Raw genomic sequence first — 19,278 nt, 5'->3', positions numbered from 1 at the left:
TGTTGCCTCCAGAATTGGGCATGACCTGCTACCATTAATTTTTTAGACAAATAAATAATTTGTTAGACAAAGTAGTTCAACATTTGCTACACATGGCATTTTTACAAATGTACACTAGAGCAAACACATGGCAGTTTCCATCTATTCAAACTCCTAATTATCTAACACATGGCAGTTTGTGCACAAGCAAATCATCCATCTATTCAAATTACCTAGCACTGCCATACAAACACATGGCAGTTTCTAGGTTACATGTGACTAACTTGCTAAATTGCCTAAATTACCATTAAACTAGCATCCATTGAAAGAAAGAACTAGCATGCAACATTTTGTCAGTCACATACCACTTGTCATATACTCAACTACTAGCCAACTTTTGCCATAAGTGTGGCGACCAATTTGGCCAGCACAAAAACTGTGGCATGCCACACTTGTGGCACACAAGTGGGGAAAAGTGTGTATGGCAACCAAACATGCCCACAATTTCCTCAAAATTATGTAAGAAAAGCATAAATCACTGAACAATGGACTAAACCTAAACCTAGAGTGTGATTTGGCACTGATTTGTCACTACTTACATTTTGGCACACTAGGTTGCAATCATCTACATCGGCAATGTATACATTTGGTAAAATTTTAGCACTGTTTCTTGTTGGAAATATGCCCTAGAGGCAATAATAAAAGTATTATTATATTTCAATGTTCATGATAAATGTCTTTTATTCATGCTATAACTGTATTATCCGGAAATCGTATTACACGTGTGAATACTTAGACCTCAATATGTCCCTAGTGAGCCTCTAGTTGACTAGCTCGTTGTGATCAACAGATAGTCATGGTTTCCTGACTATGGACATTGGATGTCGTTGATAACGGGATCACATCATTACGAGAATGATGTGATGGACAAGACCCAATCCTAAGCATAGCATAAAAGATCGTGTAGTTCGTTTTGCTAGAGCTTTGCCAATGTCAAGTATCTCTTCCTTCGACCATGAGATCGTGTAACTCCCGGATACCGTAAGATTGCCTTGGGTGTATCAAACGTCACAACGCAACTGGGTGACTATAAAGGTGCATTACAGGTATCTCCGAAAGTATCTGTTGGGTTGACACGGATCGAGACTGGGATTTGTCACTCCGTATGACGGAGAGGTATCTCTGGGCCCACTCGGTAATGCATCATCATAATGAGCTCAATGTGACCAAGGTGTTGGACACGGGATCATGCATTACGGTACGAGTAAAGTGACTTGCCGGTAACGAGACTGAACAAGGTATTGGGATACCGACGATCGAGTCTCGGGCAAGTAACGTATCGATTGACAAAGGGAATTGCATACAGGGTTTGATCGAATCCTCGACATCGTGGTTCATCCGATGACAACATCGAGGAGCATGTGGGAGCCATCATGGGTATCCAGATCCCGCTGTTGGTTATTGACCTGAGAGCGTCTCGGTCATGTCTGCATGTCTCCCGAACCCGTAGGGTCTACACACTTAAGGTTCGGTGACGCTAGGGTTATTAGGAAGACTATTATGTGACTACCGAATGTTGTTCGGAGTCCCGGATGGGATCCCGGACGTCACGAGGAGCTCCGGAAGGGTCCGGAGGTAAAGATTTATATATGGGAAGTTGTCAAACGGACACCGGGAAGTTTCGGGGTCATACCGGTATTGTATTGGGGCCACCGGAAGGGTTCCAGGGGACACCGGGAGGGGCCACCCCTCCCGGGGGGACACATGGGCTGCGTGGGGCAGGGAGCCAGCCCCTGGTGGGCTGGGAGCACCCCCTCCCTTGGGCCCTTGCGCCTAGGGTTGAGGGGGGAACCCTAGAGGGGGCGCCCCCCTTGGCTTGGGGGGCAAGCCACCCTCTCCCCCTCTCCCCTTGGCCGCCGCCCCCCGCTAGATGGGCTCTAGAGGGGCCGGCCCCCTTCTCCCTTCCCCCTATAAATAGAGGGGTGAGGGGAGGGCAGCCGCACCACCCTCCAAGGCGCAGCCCTCCCCTCCCCAACACCTCTCCTCCTCCGTTGTGTGCTTGGCGAAGCCCTGTCGGAGTACTGCCTCTCCACCATCACCACGCCGTCGTGCTGCCGGTGGAGCTGTCTTCCTCAACCTCTCCTTCCCCCTTGCTGGATCAAGAAGGAGGAGACGTCTCCCGTCCCATACGTGTGTTGAATGCGGAGGTGCTGTCCGTTCAGCACTTGGTCATCGGTGATTCGAATCACGTCGAGTACGACTCCATCATCACCTTGCAAGCTTCCGCACGCGATCTACAAGTGGTATGTAGATGCAAACTCACTCCCTTGACTCGTTGCTTAGATGAACTCATAGATGGATCTTGGTGAAACCGTAGGAAAAAATTTAATTTTCTGCAACGTTCCCCAACAGTGGCATCATGAGCTAGGTCTATGCGTAGTTCTCTTTGCACGAGTAGAACACAATTTTGTTGTGGGCGTGGATTTTGTCATCTTACTTGCCTCTACTAGTCTTTTCTTGCTTCAGCGGCATTGTGGGATGAAGCGGCCTGGACCAACCTTACACGTACGCTTACGTGAGACCGGTTCCACCGACTAACATGCACTAGTTGCATAAGGTGGCTGGCGGGCGTCTGTCTCTCCCACTTTAGTTGGAGCGGATTCGATGAAAAGGGCCCTTATGAAGGGTAAATAGAAGTTGACAAAATCACGTTGTGGTAATTCGTAGGTAAGAAAACGTTCTTGCTAGAACCCAATTGCAGCCACGTAAAAGATGCAACAACAATTAGAGGACGTCTAACTTGTTTTTGCAGCGATTGATCATGTGATGTGATATGGCCAGAAGTTGTGATGAATGATGAATTGTGATGTATGAGATCATGTTCTTTGTAATAGGATTCACGACTTGCATGTCGATGAGTATGGCAACCGGCAGGAGCCATAGGAGTTGTCTTTATTTTTTGTATGACCTGCGTGTCATTGAATAACGCCATGTAAACTACTTTACTTTATTGCTAAACGTTAGTCATAGAAGTAGAAGTAGTCGTTGGCGTGACAACTTCATGAAGACACGATGATGGAGATCATGATGATGGAGATCATGGTGTCAAGCCGGTGGCAAGATGATCATGGAGCCCCGAAGATGAAGATCAATGGAGCTATATGATATTGGCCATATCATGTCACAATTATATAATTGCATGTGATGTTTATTATGTTTATGCATCTTGTTTACTTAGGACGACGGTAGTAAATAAGATGATCCCTTACAAAAATTTCAAGAAGTGTTCTCCCCTAACTGTGCACCGTTGCTACAGTTCGTCGCTTCTAAGCACCACGTGATGATCGGGTGTGATGGATTCTTACGTTCACATACAACGGGTGTAAGACAGTTTTACACAGCGAAAACACTTAGGGTTAACTTGACGAGCCTAGCATGTGCAGACATGGCCTCGGAACACGGAGACCGAAAGGTCGAACACGAGTTGTATAGAAGATACGATCAACATGAGAATGTTCATCGACGATGACTAGTCCGTCTCACGTGATGATCGGACACGGGCTAGTCGACTCGGATCGTGTAACACTTAGATGACTAGAGGGATGTCTAATCTAAGTGGGAGTTCATAATTTGATTAGAACTTTATTATCATGAACTTAGTATAAAACATTTGCAAATATGTCTTGTAGATCAATGGCCAACGCTAATGTCAACATGAACTTCAACGCGTTCCTAGAGAAAACCAAGCTGAAAGATGATGGCAGCAACTATACGGACTGGGTCCGGAACCTGAGGATCATCCTCATAGCTGCCAGGAAACAATATGTCCTAGAAGGACCGCTAGGTGACGCTCCCGTCCCAGAGAACCAAGACATTATGAATGCTTGGCAGTCTCGTGCTGATGATTACTCCCTCGTTCAGTGCGGCATGCTTTACAGCTTAGAACCGGGGCTCCAAAAACGTATTGAGCATCACGGAGCATATGAGATGTTCGAAGAGCTGAAACTAGTTTTCCAAGCTCATGCCCGGGTCGAGAGATATGATGTCTCCGATAAGTTCTACAGTTGTAAGATGGAGGAAAACAGTTCTGTCAGTGAGCACATCCTGAAGATGTCTGGGTTGCACAACCGTATGACCCAGCTGAACATTAACCTCCCAGATGAGGCGGTCATTGACAGAATCCTCCAGTCGCTCCCACCAAGCTACAAGAGCTTTGTGATGAACTACAACATGCAGGGGATGGAAAAGACCATTCCTGAAGTGTTCTCGATGCTGAAGTCAGCAGAGGCTGAAATCAAGAAAGAACATCAAGTGTTGATGGTCAATAAGACCACTAAGTTCAAGAAGGGCAAGGGTAAGAAGAACTTCAAGAAGGACGGCAAGGAGGTTGCCGCGCCTGGTAAGCCAGTTACCTGGAAGAAGTCAAAGAATGGACCCAAGCCTGAGACTGAGTGCTTTTATTGCAAGGGGAAGGGTCACTGGAAGCGGAACTGCCCCAAATACTTAGCGGATAAGAAGGCCGGCCACACCAAAGGTATATTTGATATACATGTGATTGATGTGTACCTTACCAGTACTCGTAGTAACTCCTGGGTATTTGATACCGGTGTCGTTGCTCATATTTGTAACTCACAGCAGGAGCTGCGGAATAAACGGAGACTGGCGAAGGACGAGGTGACTATGCGCGTCGGGAATGGTTCCAGAGTCGATGTGATCGCCGTCGGCACACTGCCTCTACATTTACCTACGGGATTAGTTTTGAACCTTAATAATTGTTATTTAGTGCTAAGTTTGAGCATGAACATTGTATCTGGATCTCGTTTAATACGAGATGGCTACTCATTTAAGTCTGAGAATAATGGTTGTTCGATTTATATGAGAGATATGTTTTATGGTCATGCTCCGATGGTCAATGGTTTATTCTTAATGAATCTCGAGCGTAATATTACACATGTTCATAGTGTAGATGCCAAAAGATTTAAAGTTGATAACGATAGTCCCACATACTTGTGGCACTGCCGCCTTGGTCACATTGGTGTCAAGCGCATGAAGAAGCTCCATGCCGATGGACTTTTAGAGTCTCTTGATTATGAATCGTTTGACACGTGCGAACCATGCCTCTTGGCAAAATGACCAAGACTCCGTTCTCCGGAACAATGGAGCGAGCAACCAACTTATTGGAAATCATACATACCGATGTGTGCGGTCCAATGAGCGTTGAGGCTCGCGGAGGATATCGTTATGTTCTCACTCTCACTGATGACTTGAGTAGATATGGGTATGTCTACTTAATGAAACACAAGTCTGAGACCTTTGAAAAGTTCAAGCAATTTCATAATGAGGTAGAGAATCAACGTGACCGAAAGATAAAATTCTTACGATCAGATCGTGGAGGAGAATACTTAAGTCACGAATTTGGTACACACTTAAGGAAATGTGGAATCGTTTCACAACTCACGCCGCCTGGAACACCTCAGCGAAACGGTGTGTCCGAACGTCGTAATCGCACTCTATTGGATATGGTGCGGTCTATGATGTCTCTTACCGATTTACCGCTATCATTTTGGGGATACGCTCTAGAGACAGCTACATTCACTTTAAATAGGGCACCGTCTAAATCCGTTGAGACGACACCGTATGAATTATGGTTTGGAAAGAAACCTAAGCTGTCGTTTCTAAAAGTTTGGGGATGCGATGCTTATGTCAAGAAACTTCAACCTGAAAAGCTCGAACCCAAGTCGGAAAAATGCATATTCATAGGATACCCTAAGGAAACTGTCGGGTATACCTTCTACTTAAGATCCGAGGGCAAAATCTTTGTTGCGAAGAACGGATGCTTTCTGGAAAAAGAGTTTCTCTCGAAAGAAGTAAGTGGGAGGAAAGTAGAACTCGATGAAGTACTACCTCTCGAACGGGAAAGTGGTGCAGCTCAGGAAAATGTTCCTGTGATGCCCACACCAACTGAAGAGGAAAACAATGACGATGATCAAGGTACTTCGGATCAAGTTACTGCTGAACTTCGTAGGTCCACAAGGACACGTTCCGCACCAGAGTGGTACGGCAACCCTGTCCTGGAAATCATGTTGTTAGACAACAATGAACCTTCGAACTATGAAGAAGCGATGGCGGGCCCGGATTCCAACAAATGGCTTGAAGCCATGAAATCCGAGATAGAATCCATGTATGAAAACAAAGTATGGACTTTGACAGACTTGCCCGATGATCGGCGAGCGATAGAAAACAAATGGATTTTTAAGAAGAAGACGGACGCGGATGGTAATGTTACCATCTATAAGGCTCGACTTGTCGCTAAGGGTTATCGACAAGTTCAAGGGATTGACTACGACGAGACTTTCTCTCCCGTAGCGAAGCTGAAGTCCGTTCGAATCATGTTAGCAATTGCCGCATACTATGATTATGAGATATGGCAGATGGACGTCAAAACAGCATTCCTTAACGGGCATCTTAAGGAAGAACTGTATATGATGCAGCCGGAAGGTTTTGTCGATCCTCGGAACGCTAACAAAGTATGCAAGCTCCAGCGATCCATTTATGGACTGGTGCAAGCATCTCGGAGTTGGAACATTCGCTTTGATGAGATGATCAAAGCGTTTGGGTTTATGCAGACTTATGGAGAAGCCTGCGATTACAAGAAAGTGAGTGGGAGCTCTGTAGCATTTCTCATATTATATGTAGATGACATACTCTTGATGGGAAATGATATAGAATTTCTGGACAGCATTAAGGCCTACTTGAATAAGTGTTTTTCAATGAAGGACCTTGGAGAAGCTGCTTACATATTAGGCATCAAGATCTATAGAGATAGATCGAGACGCCTCATAGGTCTTTCACAAAGCACATACCTTGATAAGATTTTGAAGAGGTTCAAAATGGATCAGTCCAAGAAGGGGTTCTTGCCTATGTTACAAGGTGTGAGACTGAGCTCGGCTCAGTCACCGACCACGGCAAAAGATAAAGAAGAGATGAGTGTCATCCCCTATGCTTCAGCCATAGGATCTATTATGTATGCCATGCTGTGTACCAGACCCGATGTAAACCTTGCCGTAAGTTTGGTAGCAAGATACCAAAGTAATCCCGACAAGGAACACTGGACAGCGGTCAAGAATATCCTGAAGTACCTAAAAAGGACGAAGGACATGTTTCTCGTTTATGGAGGAGACGAAGAGCTCGTCGTAAAGGGTTACGTCGACGCTAGCTTCGACTCAGATCTGGATGACTCTAAGTCACAAACCGGATATGTGTATATGTTGAATGGTGGAGCAGTAAGCTGGTGCAGCTGCAAGCAGAGCGTCGTGGCGGGATCTACGTGTGAAGTGGAGTACATGGCAGCCTCGGAGGCAGCGCATGAAGCGATTTGGGTGAAGGAGTTCATCACCGACCTAGGAGTCATACCCAATGCGTCGGGGCCGATCAAACTCTTCTGTGACAACACTGGAGCTATTGCCCTCACCAAGGAGCCCAGGTTTCACAAGAAGACCAGGCACATCAAGCGTCGTTTCAACTCCATCCGTGAAAATGTTCAAGATGGAGACATAGAGATTTGCAAAGTGCACACGGATCTGAATGTCGCAGATCCGCTGACTAAACCTCTCTCGCATGCAAAACATGATCAACACCAGAACTCTATGGGTGTTCGATTCATCACAATGTAACTAGATTGGTGACTCTAGTGCAAGTGGGAGACTGTTGGAAATATGCCCTAGAGGCAATAATAAAAGTATTATTATATTTCAATGTTCATGATAAATGTCTTTTATTCATGCTATAACTGTATTATCCGGAAATCGTATTACACGTGTGAATACTTAGACCTCAATATGTCCCTAGTGAGCCTCTAGTTGACTAGCTCGTTGTGATCAACAGATAGTCATGGTTTCCTGACTATGGACATTGGATGTCGTTGATAACGGGATCACATCATTAGGAGAATGATGTGATGGACAAGACCCAATCCTAAGCATAGCATAAAAGATCGTGTAGTTCGTTTTGCTAGAGCTTTGCCAATGTCAAGTATCTCTTCCTTCGACCATGAGATCGTGTAACTCCCGGATACCGTAAGAGTGCCTTGGGTGTATCAAACGTCACAACGCAACTGGGTGACTATAAAGGTGCATTACAGGTATCTCCGAAAGTATCTGTTGGGTTGACACGGATCGAGACTGGGATTTGTCACTCCGTATGACGGAGAGGTATCTCTGGGCCCACTCGGTAATGCATCATCATAATGAGCTCAATGTGACCAAGGTGTTGGACACGGGATCATGCATTACGGTACGAGTAAAGTGACTTGCCGGTAACGAGACTGAACAAGGTATTGGGATACCGACGATCGAGTCTCGGGCAAGTAACGTATCGATTGACAAAGGGAATTGCATACAGGGTTTGATTGAATCCTCGACATCGTGGTTCATCCGATGACAACATCGAGGAGCATGTGGGAGCCATCATGGGTATCCAGATCCCGCTGTTGGTTATTGACCTGAGAGCGTCTCGGTCATGTCTGCATGTCTCCCGAACCCGTAGGGTCTACACACTTAAGGTTCGGTGACGCTAGGGTTATTAGGAAGACTAGTATGTGACTACCGAATGTTGTTCGGAGTCCCGGATGGGATCCCGGACGTCACGAGGAGCTCCGGAAGGGTCCGGAGGTAAAGATTTATATATGGGAAGTTGTCAAACGGACACCGGGAAGTTTCGGGGTCATACCGGTATTGTACTGGGGCCACCGGAAGGGTTCCGGGGGTCCACCGGGAGGGGCCACCCCTCCCGGGGGCCACATGGGCTGCGTGGGGCAGGGAGCCAGCCCCTGGTGGGCTGGGCGCACCCCCTCCCTTGGGCCCTTGCGCCTAGGGTTGAGGGGGGAACCCTAGAGGGGGCGCCCCCCTTGGCTTGGGGGGCAAGCCACCCTCTCCCCCTCTCCCCTTGGCCGCCGCCCCCTCTAGATGGGTTCTAGAGGGGCCGGCCCCCTTCTCCCTCCCCCTATAAATAGAGGGGTGAGGGGAGGGCAGCCGCACCACCCTCCAAGGCGCAGCCCTCCCCTCCCCAACACCTCTCCTCCTCCATTGTGTGCTTGGCGAAGCCCTGTCGGAGTACTGCCTCTCCACCATCACCACGCCGTCGTGCTGCCGGTGGAGCTGTCTTCCTCAACCTCTCCTTCCCCCTTGCTGGATCAAGAAGGAGGAGACGTCTCCCGTCCCGTACGTGTGTTGAACGCGGAGGTGCTGTCCGTTCAGCACTTGGTCATCGGTGATTCGAATCACGTCGAGTACGACTCCATCATCACCTTGCAAGCTTCCGCACGCGATCTACAAGTGGTATGTAGATGCAAACTCACTCCCTTGACTCGTTGCTTAGATGAACTCATAGATGGATCTTGGTGAAACCGTAGGAAAAATTTTAATTTTCTGCAACGTTCCCCAACATTTCTCAGTTTGGCACACTACAATTTTAGCAAAGATTTTCAGTTTGGCAGACTACACATTTTAGCACTATTTTCAGTTTGGCACCTAACCCACCATCGGAGAGACTAATTCCTAGCAAGAAATTGACACGGAGCTCACCTTGTCGAGGCAGAGCTCGTCATTGTCATCTCCGTCACGAAGGCAAAGCTCGTCACTGTCGTATCCTTTGTCGTTGATGAAACCCTAATGAGGATGACCTAAGTAAGCAAAAAAAACTAATGAGTCTACGAGATAGGGCAGCGAGGTGGGGGGGGGGGCTTTTGATGTTTACCTCAGCACGGGAGACGAGTGGAAATGGCCGGAATCGCCCGACGAAAAAGGGGATCAAGCGTCGGGTTCATTGATGGGAGAGAGAGAGAGAGTTGGGGCGAGAGGTCCGTTGGCCCTTCGTTTTTTAATACAGTGCTACCGACGCACTCATGAGCTAGGCCCAATAAGTATGTGCGTGGTTGCCCTCCGTTTTACTTGATAAAATTATCACAAAATATATTGTAAAAATGTCACCCTTTCCAATTAAAATTTTCTTACTTTAATAAAAGTAACTACAATATTTAGTATAAATAACTCAAAATATAATATAAAAATATCACAAAATATATTATATAAATAACTAAAAATATAATATAAAAATGTTCACCATGTACGAAAAGTAAATAGATAAAAATATAATATAAAAATAATATAATGGTGACGGGCATCAAACAACTCGCCACCAACTAAAATAAAAGACCGAAAATGATAAAAATACTACTAATAATAAAGACAAAAATATAATATAACTGTTCATTTATTTTTTGACTAGGATAATCATTAAATACTTAAGTTAGCACGCCGACAATAGATAATTAATTACGGCGTGCTTATTAATCCGACGCGACCACTATCTTGCAAACGGTGAGTATAGATGGGCCAAAATATTTGTGACGTGTTAAAAAAAAAGCAATGGCAGCACTAACCATGTAAAGCCGACGTACCAAATATGCCAACGTCACTATTATTTTAAGAAAAGTAGTGCTGGCGTTGTTTGAAAATGAGGTGTCACCAACTAAAGTTGTTTCTAGCCCTTTTTTCACTAGTGCGAGCTCCTCTCCAGCCCGACATCTCTCCTACCTACAGTCGTCCCAGTGAAAGCTCGCTGCGCGCCACCTCCGGTTGGCCGGCCATGCCGCTAATCACCGGCAAGGAGCCCTCCCTGCGGCGTCTCCGCTCGCCTCGGCCAAGCCCATCCAATCCCCTCCTCAGTCAGCTAGACAGAAGCAGCTGCCCACCGCCTGAATAAGAAGGACGTGTCTACCGAGCGGCTGGGCGCTCGATAGGAATCCGTGGCGGCCACTCCATTTTTAGTATGTTTTTGTCTTAATCAAACAAATTAGGAATTATTTTGTCCTCCTAGCCAGAAAAAGACAAAGACTACACGACATGTTTAACCAGAATTGCAAAAGCACACACACGAACATGTGTGAACGCATTTAATTCAGATTTAAATTTTTTAGAAAAGCCATAACTTTTGAACGAAAAGTCGAAATTAAGATCCGCTTTCACTGCTGAAATCCTCGCGATGTGCTCTTCGAAACTAGATCCCACATGGATATGTTTCAATAAACTTTTTTTTGTGAAATTTTGTCCCCGTTTTGTGCAACTGGCTAGTTGTTGTGTGCAACTACCTAATAGTCGATGTGCAACTTTTTCTTTATCCAGGGATGTGCAGTTTTCAATGATGACACCTCACCTCAAACTACCCACTATTAAGTGAGATGTGCAACTATGTCTGCTGTCCCCAGCCAACCGCTTAGTAGTCGATGTGCAACTTTTCTCCTCTAGTTGGAAGTGCAATTTTTACTGTTTGCTACCTCGGCCAACTGCCAAGCAGTGGATGTGCAACTTCGAAAACTGTCCTTCCAGCCAACTACCTAACGGTTGATGTGCATGTGTAACTTTCCTCATATCCGTGGATGTGTAGTTTTCAGTGCTAGCACCCCTTTCCATCCAACCCAGCTAGTGAGATGTGCATCTTGAGGGTCTCACCTGTAAACATTAATGTGTGTGTAACTAGACTACATTACCACGCCAACTGAGTATATGTGTGTAACTAGTCCTGCCAACTAAACATCAATGTGTGTGCAACGAGACTACATTGTCACGCCAACTAAGCATATGTGTGTGCCAATAGTTTTGCCAACTAAACATCAATGTGTGTGCAACTAGACTACATTGCCGCGCCAACTGAGTATATGTGTGTGTAACTAGTCCTGCCAACTAAACATCAATGTGTGTGCGACTAGACTACATTACAAGTCAACTGAGCATTTGTGTGTGCAACTAGTTTTCCTACCAACTAAACATTATTGTGTGTGCAAGTAGACTGCATTACAAGCCAACAAACATCATCGTGTGTGCAATTAGTTCTCCTGCCAACTGAACATCAATATGTTCTATTGCAACAGGGGAAATATGTTCTATAGGATGTTCTATATACTAAAAGTGAAATAGAAAAGGAGATGAAATTCTATTTCCTGTCATCCGAAAACGGTGCCAAAGGTGATCACATTCTGACGTGATCACCTGAGTTTTTGCAAACAAAAGGTGCCAAAGGTGATTAGTTAACACTGCATAAAAAAATATTTGTTGTCCTTTAAAAAACCGGATAAAATATGTTGATGATGCCAACTTGATATTATGTTAGTTGTGCAACTACAAAATGCAGAGGATGCCAACTAAAATAGTTACTCTTGTGCAACTAGAAAGACTGAGGATGTCAACTAGTTAGATGCTATTGTGTAACTAGAAAATGCTCAGGATGCCAACTAATTAAATACTCATGTGCAACTAGAAATGTTGAGGATGCCAACTAATTGAATACTCTTGTGCAACTATAAATCTTGAGGATGCCAATTAATTAGATACTCTTGGGAAAAGATATATTCAACACTTGCATGACCCATCAAAAAATTGCACATTCTGGTTTCAGGCTTCTAGAAGAAGAGGGTGTCAACGCAGCTACAAAAAGACTAAGGATGCAACTAGTTGGATGGTATTGTGCAACTAGAAATGTTGAGGATGCCAACTAAGCAGGTACTCTTGTGCAACTAGAAAAAGCCTGAGGATGCCAGCTCATTTATATACTCTCTGGGACACATCATCATCCTCTCCATCCCCGTCATTATCAGCGCCATGTGGTTGCCGCTTCGCCGCCCATTTTGAGTTCCGCCGAGAGGTCCTATTTGGAGAACCCTACAATGAACAAAAAATATTGAACTACTCAGAGGATAAAAGAAAGGAGCATAAAATAAATGGCCATAGGATAAAAAGAAAAAGAAAATATGAACCTCTGTTTCACTACCAGGCACATTTCCTATGGTTGCACAGTAATGTATCCCTAGTTGCACAGGGAGGCATCCCTAGTTGCATAGAACTAACACCAAAAACTGACTTACAAATTTGGCTAGTGGCTATGATAAATTGCACATGAACGGCGCCCTAGTTGCACAAAAAAATAGACTGACTACACATAGCAATTCCCCCTCTCAAAATCAGCAAAAATCATGTGAAAAGCCGCTGGGGCTAGTGCTCTACCTTCCCCTAGCAGATCAACTACAGATCCATGGATGTTAATCCACGGGGACGAACCTGGTTGGCGATCTGAAGATTCTTTGACTATGTGTTCATCACGGCCGCGAGGGGGCTGGATCTAGTTGGGGAAGGAGCAACAAGACAGGTTGTCGATGATGCTGTGGTGGCCTGGGCCGTCGTTCTTGGCTGCGCCGCACAGGCCGCCCTCTACGGCAGCCGCTCCGTCGTCCTTGGCCCAGCCATCTGCAGCAGCAGCAACATCGACTATGGCGAGGAAGGGAAGGAGCAGGCGGGCGCCATGGGGAGGAAGGGGAAGAGCAGGGCGGCGCCATGGGGAGGAAGGGAATCACGCCAGCGCAAGGATAAGAAGTGAATCACGCCAGCGCAAGGTACCTCATCAACGACGAAGCCACCGCCCTCAACGACGGCGCTGCCGACGGGATCGCTTCAGGTCCAGCTCTGAGAAGGGGGAAACAAGACGGCAGCGCTTCTTCTTCGGTTCCCATCCGGACATCTTGCCGGGCGCCTCCGCTCAGCCACCTCCCCATCGATCTCCCTGGCGATGATGGTGTGCTCCGAACGAGGAAAGGGGATCGGGATAAGTGTTTTGTTCTGGAACGAAGGGACGAAGCGGTGTGCCCCTGCGCAGTGGTTGTCAGGTAGCAAAGTACTGGTGGGCCTCCCGATACGGATGCATCGAGCGGTTGAGGCGCGGCCGCCCAATGTCACCAAATAGTGGCCGGCCGCTTTTTAGATTTTAGGGAATAAGAAAGTTTCAAAAAGAAGACCATGACGGGTCGAAAAACCCAATGAAACACGCGACGGATGACTATCCGTTACGCGCGGTTGAGGACAAGCGAAGCACAGAGATTGTTAACGGGTCGGACGGACAGAAAAACAACCTGAAGCAAATTTAAAAACAGACGTCTGAAAAATAGTAAAAGTGATTAATTTCTCAGCGCACATCGTGGGCTTTGAAGTCCAGACTAGACCAGTATTGGGCCCCCGACCTCTTCGACTTGCACTGCCGTTTGCTCCGCTCCACCCCCACCACATCCGTTCCGTGAGGTCGAGATGACGGCCAGCCTCCGCCGCCACCCCCACTCTCCGGCGGTGCTGCCGCTGGACGACGATGACTTGCTCTCCGAGATCCTCCTCCGCCTCCCCCCTCAGCCCTCCTCCCTCCCGCGCGCCTCCCTCATCTGCAAAAGCTGGCGAGGCCTCGTCTCTGACCCCCGATTCCTCCACCGCTTCCGCCGCCACCACCGCCGCAGCCCTCCCATCCTCGGTTCCTTCGTTGAGAAGGCGTTATCTATATCCTTCGTACCAGCTCTCGACCCCCCCAATCGTGTCCCCGTCGGGCGATTCTCCTTGCAGTGCGACGACGTCGGCGGCTTCAGCCTCCTCAACTGCCGCCATGGCCTCGTCCTCATCTTCCTCCTGAAGCACAACCAGGTCCTGGTGTGGGACCCCATCAGCGGCGACCAGCACCGCATAGCCGTTCCTCCGAGCTTTTGTGTGGTGACGGGGAGACGGACAACCGGGGCGGTGCTCCGGGCTGGCGGGGACAACCACCACTTCCAAGTGGTATTGATAGGCACATACAAGGAACAACATCCACGAGCAATCGCCTGCATTTACTCCTCGGAGACGGGCATATGGGGCAATCTACTCTCGACACTGCTTCCATACGAGGCTCGGTCGGCTTATACGGGCATGGCTTGTGTCCTCGTTGGGAATTGCCTTTATTGGGTTCTTATTGGTGAGAGTCCACGCATACTTGAATTTGATTTGGATAGGCAGAGCTTAACTTTGATACATATGCCAGTGGACTTGTACGCCACTAATGCTTGCCATTTCTCATTTATGCGAGTGGAGGGTGGTGTCCTTTCTTTCCTCATTTCCTCATGGGACTTCAATGCCCAATTATGGAATATGGAGAAAAATTGTGATGGTGTTGTTTCATGGGTGCTGAGAACAACCATTGAATTGGACAAGCTACTTTCCCTCAAACCAGATGATGGAGGGCCCCAACTGATAATAGGGTTTGCCGAGGACAATATTGCGTTCTTCCTGTTGACAAAAGTCGGCGTCTTCATGGTCCAGCTTAAGTCATTGCAGTTCAAGAAACTTTCCAAAACCAACTACTTGTCTCACTATCATCCATTCGAAAGTGTCTACACTGCAGGTAATAGCATCCCTTACACTGTGCCTATAACAGAAACAAGTCGGTTTTCGATGAGTGGTTGACGAAATGCTGTTCACATCCTTCCGTATTAATCCAACAATTTTATGTTGGCTCGTATCAATTATTTCATTTGTTGCTCAATGATCTATTCAACATATAGCAATATTGTTCTGCACCTTTGCAGCGTTTCGTGTCAAGTGCGTGCTGGTGTTTTATGTAATAGTTCTGAGCTGGAAAATACCTGCAAGTGGTATTTAGCTAATTTATGTCACCGGTTCTTTTTTCTGAACTGAGACGATGGGTTGTCATTGTTCTACTGTACTGTGGTCTCTTTGATAGACTGAGTTTGTCAAAAAATATGTAGCGATGTTGTTTCTAATATTCTCACATTATCATTACTAGTTTACTATTATTGGACTATGTCGTTCAAGTCTAGCCAACTGTCTCTACCACTTTATTGTAGGAATGTCCATGCAATACAACAATTAATACCAAGATTGCCAAGTACTTGGTATAACAATTGAACTAAATGTCATTTTTCCCTACATATTCACATATGCAAGAGCTGTATATGGAGTGCCAGACTGCTAGTGCATAGCTGCGGTGTCGGGTTTTTTATACAATGAGCTATATAACAGTTGCAATTTGAAGACAACTTGAACTAGAATGAACAAATTAAAATGTTAAATATATAGCTCAATACATACAATTGGAAGCTTAAAGCTAGTTATATTTATGTCATTAAATATTGTTATCTATGCTGATATTCTGATAATTGTAAATCAGTAACAATGACTTGCTTTAAATTCTATGAAACAATTGTTCGGTTTATCACTTGGAGAGAAACCTTTTGTGAGTATCAAGTCCATTTGCACTAGGATTTTATAATAAGCTAAGTTCATTTCACATTTTCATGTCAAATTTGGATATAGATAATCTAAATCTGAATTGTCATGTTCACTTCTGTTGGTAGGAATTGTTAACATGAGCATATTTTACAAAAAAATTATATAGCATGAGATGAGCTTAAGAATAATTAACTCTAGCTAACTTCTTTCTTCTGATTAGCTAATAGTCTGAGTGTCCATGTTCTTCATTTTTATGATGTTAATGAGTACAACTACATACTCTTTTGAGGGATATTCTTTGTATTTGACAATAGTGTGGTTTTGTCTATCTATTCCTAACGTTGCACGAGACCTGTCTTTTTTTCTCTAAAATTACACCTTTGAGTTTAGCTGAATATTTTGGAGCAACAAGAAGAAACCTACCTGGTCCATTTCTCAATGAAACCCTAATTCAAAATTCAGCTGAATATCCCTCTGATGCCTTCTCATATCTAGTTGGCTTTCTATTGGAATGACATTGGTTGTTTGACTTATCCATTTCAAAAACAGATATTGGCGGTGAACGTGATGGAGCTGAACTTTTGCACAACATGCAAGATAACTGTCTGGTCAGACATGCGTAAGATGACGCTGACCAGGTAAGCTTCTCTTCTGCATGCAAGTTTATTGTAATATTGCTTTCCTTTTTACTGTCATTTCTCAAGGCAATTGCAAGAGAGCACGTCAAAATTCTCTCTGATCTTTTGCTAAGCTATTGCTCACCTTGCTGCACCCATCATGCTTGCATGGTAGGCTGCATCTTGGATCTTTTCTCTAGGCCTTGAGTCCTCATTCCTACCTCTGCAGCTTTCCATTCTCTTCATCATGCCTTAACCCAGCTACCTTCTCTTCTATTTACTGATGTTCTCTCCCCCCTACTGAATGTGCTCTTTCGCATGCCCTCGCTTCTGTTATATTGTCTAGTTGCCAGTTTTCTTCCTGCTTAGTATTCCTCCAGTTCCTTCTAATAGTGCAAGCATACTTCTCAGATGACTGATGACTTGGAACCAAGGAAAAAAATAGCAGGCTATAGCAAAATAGCGCCAGCCTTTAAAATACATTATTAGCGTGCTGTTAGCGAGACTTTGTACACAGATTTATTTAGCGAGACAATTCTCAAAACACTATAGTGTGCTATTTTTTTCAGTGCTTGGACCCTTCCCCATTCCCCTATTTGTGGATTTGTTTGTCCCTGCTCAGAGAGGAATGTTGTCATGCTAAGTAGTAACATAATGATAACAGAAATAATCCCTTTACTGTGCTTCGTGGAATTTTCTGGTCGTACTTATACTGGGTGCCACATTGTCTAAGATATATTTTACGCGGTTACGAATCTATCAAGTACTCCCTCCGTCCTATAATATATGAGTATATTAGTTATAATAACATCTTATATTATGGGGCAAAGGGAGTATATATAATTGATAACCAACAACGCTAGAGCATTTGGCTTCGACTTTCCTTTAGTTATTTGGGCTTATAGCTATGCTGTTCCACATTGCCGCTCACATGGTATTCTTATAATAATTAATGCTGAGTAATACATTCTGGATTGTGTCACAGTACTCGAAGAGCATGTCCACATCAGATTTACTAATATTTACAGTTTTGCTTGGTGTTATTAAAGTCTGATGCACAATTGTTCTATTCTTAGGAAGTTTGCTTAAATATTTTCTCAGCACATCTAAGTTTGGTATTCTAACTGTCGCATATGTAGTTTATCATTTGGCCATTAGCCCGTTATATATCGAAACTAGATGCTGCAATAGTTTGTAATTAGTCTAATTTCACCCTTCGTCCCATATTAATTTTTTGCTTAAATGGATGTATCTAGCATTGAAATACGTCTGGATACATCCGTTTGAGCGACAATTAATATGGGACGAAGGTAGTATTTTAGTTACCATAGATGTTTACATATTTGTACTGAACACCTTCTGAAAATTTACATGGATAGATTCACCACCAAAACTGCTTTAGAGACAAACTACAGTTTTGATATTTCATACTCCCTCCATCCTAAAATAGGTGTCTTAACTTTAGTGCGGAGGGAGTATCATATTATCATTAAAGGTATGCTTAACATTTTGTTTTTTATGCTGTGCGGAGGTTTTTAAAATTGATTTCTATTTGAACTAAGAGAGTATCAAGTATCAACATATATGAGCTAGAAACCTTGATGTTTCAGTTTTACTCCATGACCTACATGCCCATGTTGGTAAGCTAGCTAATCATGTAGCTTCTACTTAGATAAGAGCAAGGAAGTTCTCAATGTGTCAACATTAACAATAGAATTTGAAAGGTGTGTCATGACAAATTGGTTGTCGTCTTATTGATGTTCTCTGTTTAAGTGTTTATAATGTTGGTTTTGTCCAATATGTGAGATGATTCAACTCTTGAGCTTTTGGCGCAATTTCCATAGTGATGAAGATAATGTCCACTCCTCCCTCCGCTCCTAAATATAAATCATTTTAGAGATTTCAATAAGGACTACATACGGATGTATATAGACATATTTTAGAGTGTAGTTTCACTCATTTTGCTCTGCATGTAGTCCACGTTGGAATCACTAAAAAAACTTATATTTAGGAACAGAGGGAGTATTTGAATGGCTTTTCAATGAATGATTATTACAAATTGGTTTGACTGATGACATTGGTTGCTCTGCAGGTATCTGAGATGCAGAAATGGCTTGCTTGCTGTAGGTTCTTCAGTGTTGTGTAGGCACTAGGCACTCATACCACAGACCATAGGCAGAAGAAAGTACAAAAACTGCTATGTACAGCAAGCCAACATCATGTTTCCTGCTGATTCTTTCATGTATGGCCAGCAGAGAAATGCGATCAATTCCATCGGAATTGCCCGTACATTCAGTATCTCAAGCCTCTCTTATGTAAGAGTGTGGGTACCCCATATAGAATGACAAAAATCGGACAAAAAATGTTGAAAACAAAAGGTTTTGAAAGCAACAAAGATATTTCAGAATTATTCCCTACGTTCCCAAATATTTGTCTTTCTAGACATTTCTACAAGTGACTACATACGATGCAAAATGAGTGAATCTACACTCTAAATATGTCTACATACATCCGTATGTTATAGTCCATTTGAAATGTCTAGAAAAACAAATATTTAGGAACGGAGGGAGTACTGCTTATCTAGTGGTAGTAAT

General features: G+C 44.6%; 1 protein-coding gene across 1 annotated transcript; it reads left to right on the top strand.

Annotated features, from left to right (window-relative positions):
* Positions 1-14,038: 14,038 nt before the first annotated feature.
* LOC123135930 (putative F-box protein At3g16210) lies at positions 14,039-19,069 on the top strand. Its single transcript, XM_044555187.1, has 3 exons — positions 14,039-15,219; positions 16,617-16,705; positions 18,777-19,069. The coding sequence occupies exons 1-2, from the start codon at positions 14,106-14,108 to the stop codon at positions 16,688-16,690; spliced, it is 1,188 nt and encodes a 395-aa protein (XP_044411122.1). The 5' UTR covers positions 14,039-14,105; the 3' UTR covers positions 16,691-16,705; positions 18,777-19,069.
* Positions 19,070-19,278: the final 209 nt, after the last annotated feature.

The sequence above is a fragment of the Triticum aestivum genome, chromosome 6B, assembly GCF_018294505.1.
Source record: "Triticum aestivum cultivar Chinese Spring chromosome 6B, IWGSC CS RefSeq v2.1, whole genome shotgun sequence".
NCBI classification, from domain to species: Eukaryota; Viridiplantae; Streptophyta; class Magnoliopsida; order Poales; family Poaceae; genus Triticum; species Triticum aestivum.
The sequence above is the reverse complement of the archived record's forward strand: the minus strand, read 5'-3'. Positions and strand labels throughout refer to the sequence as shown.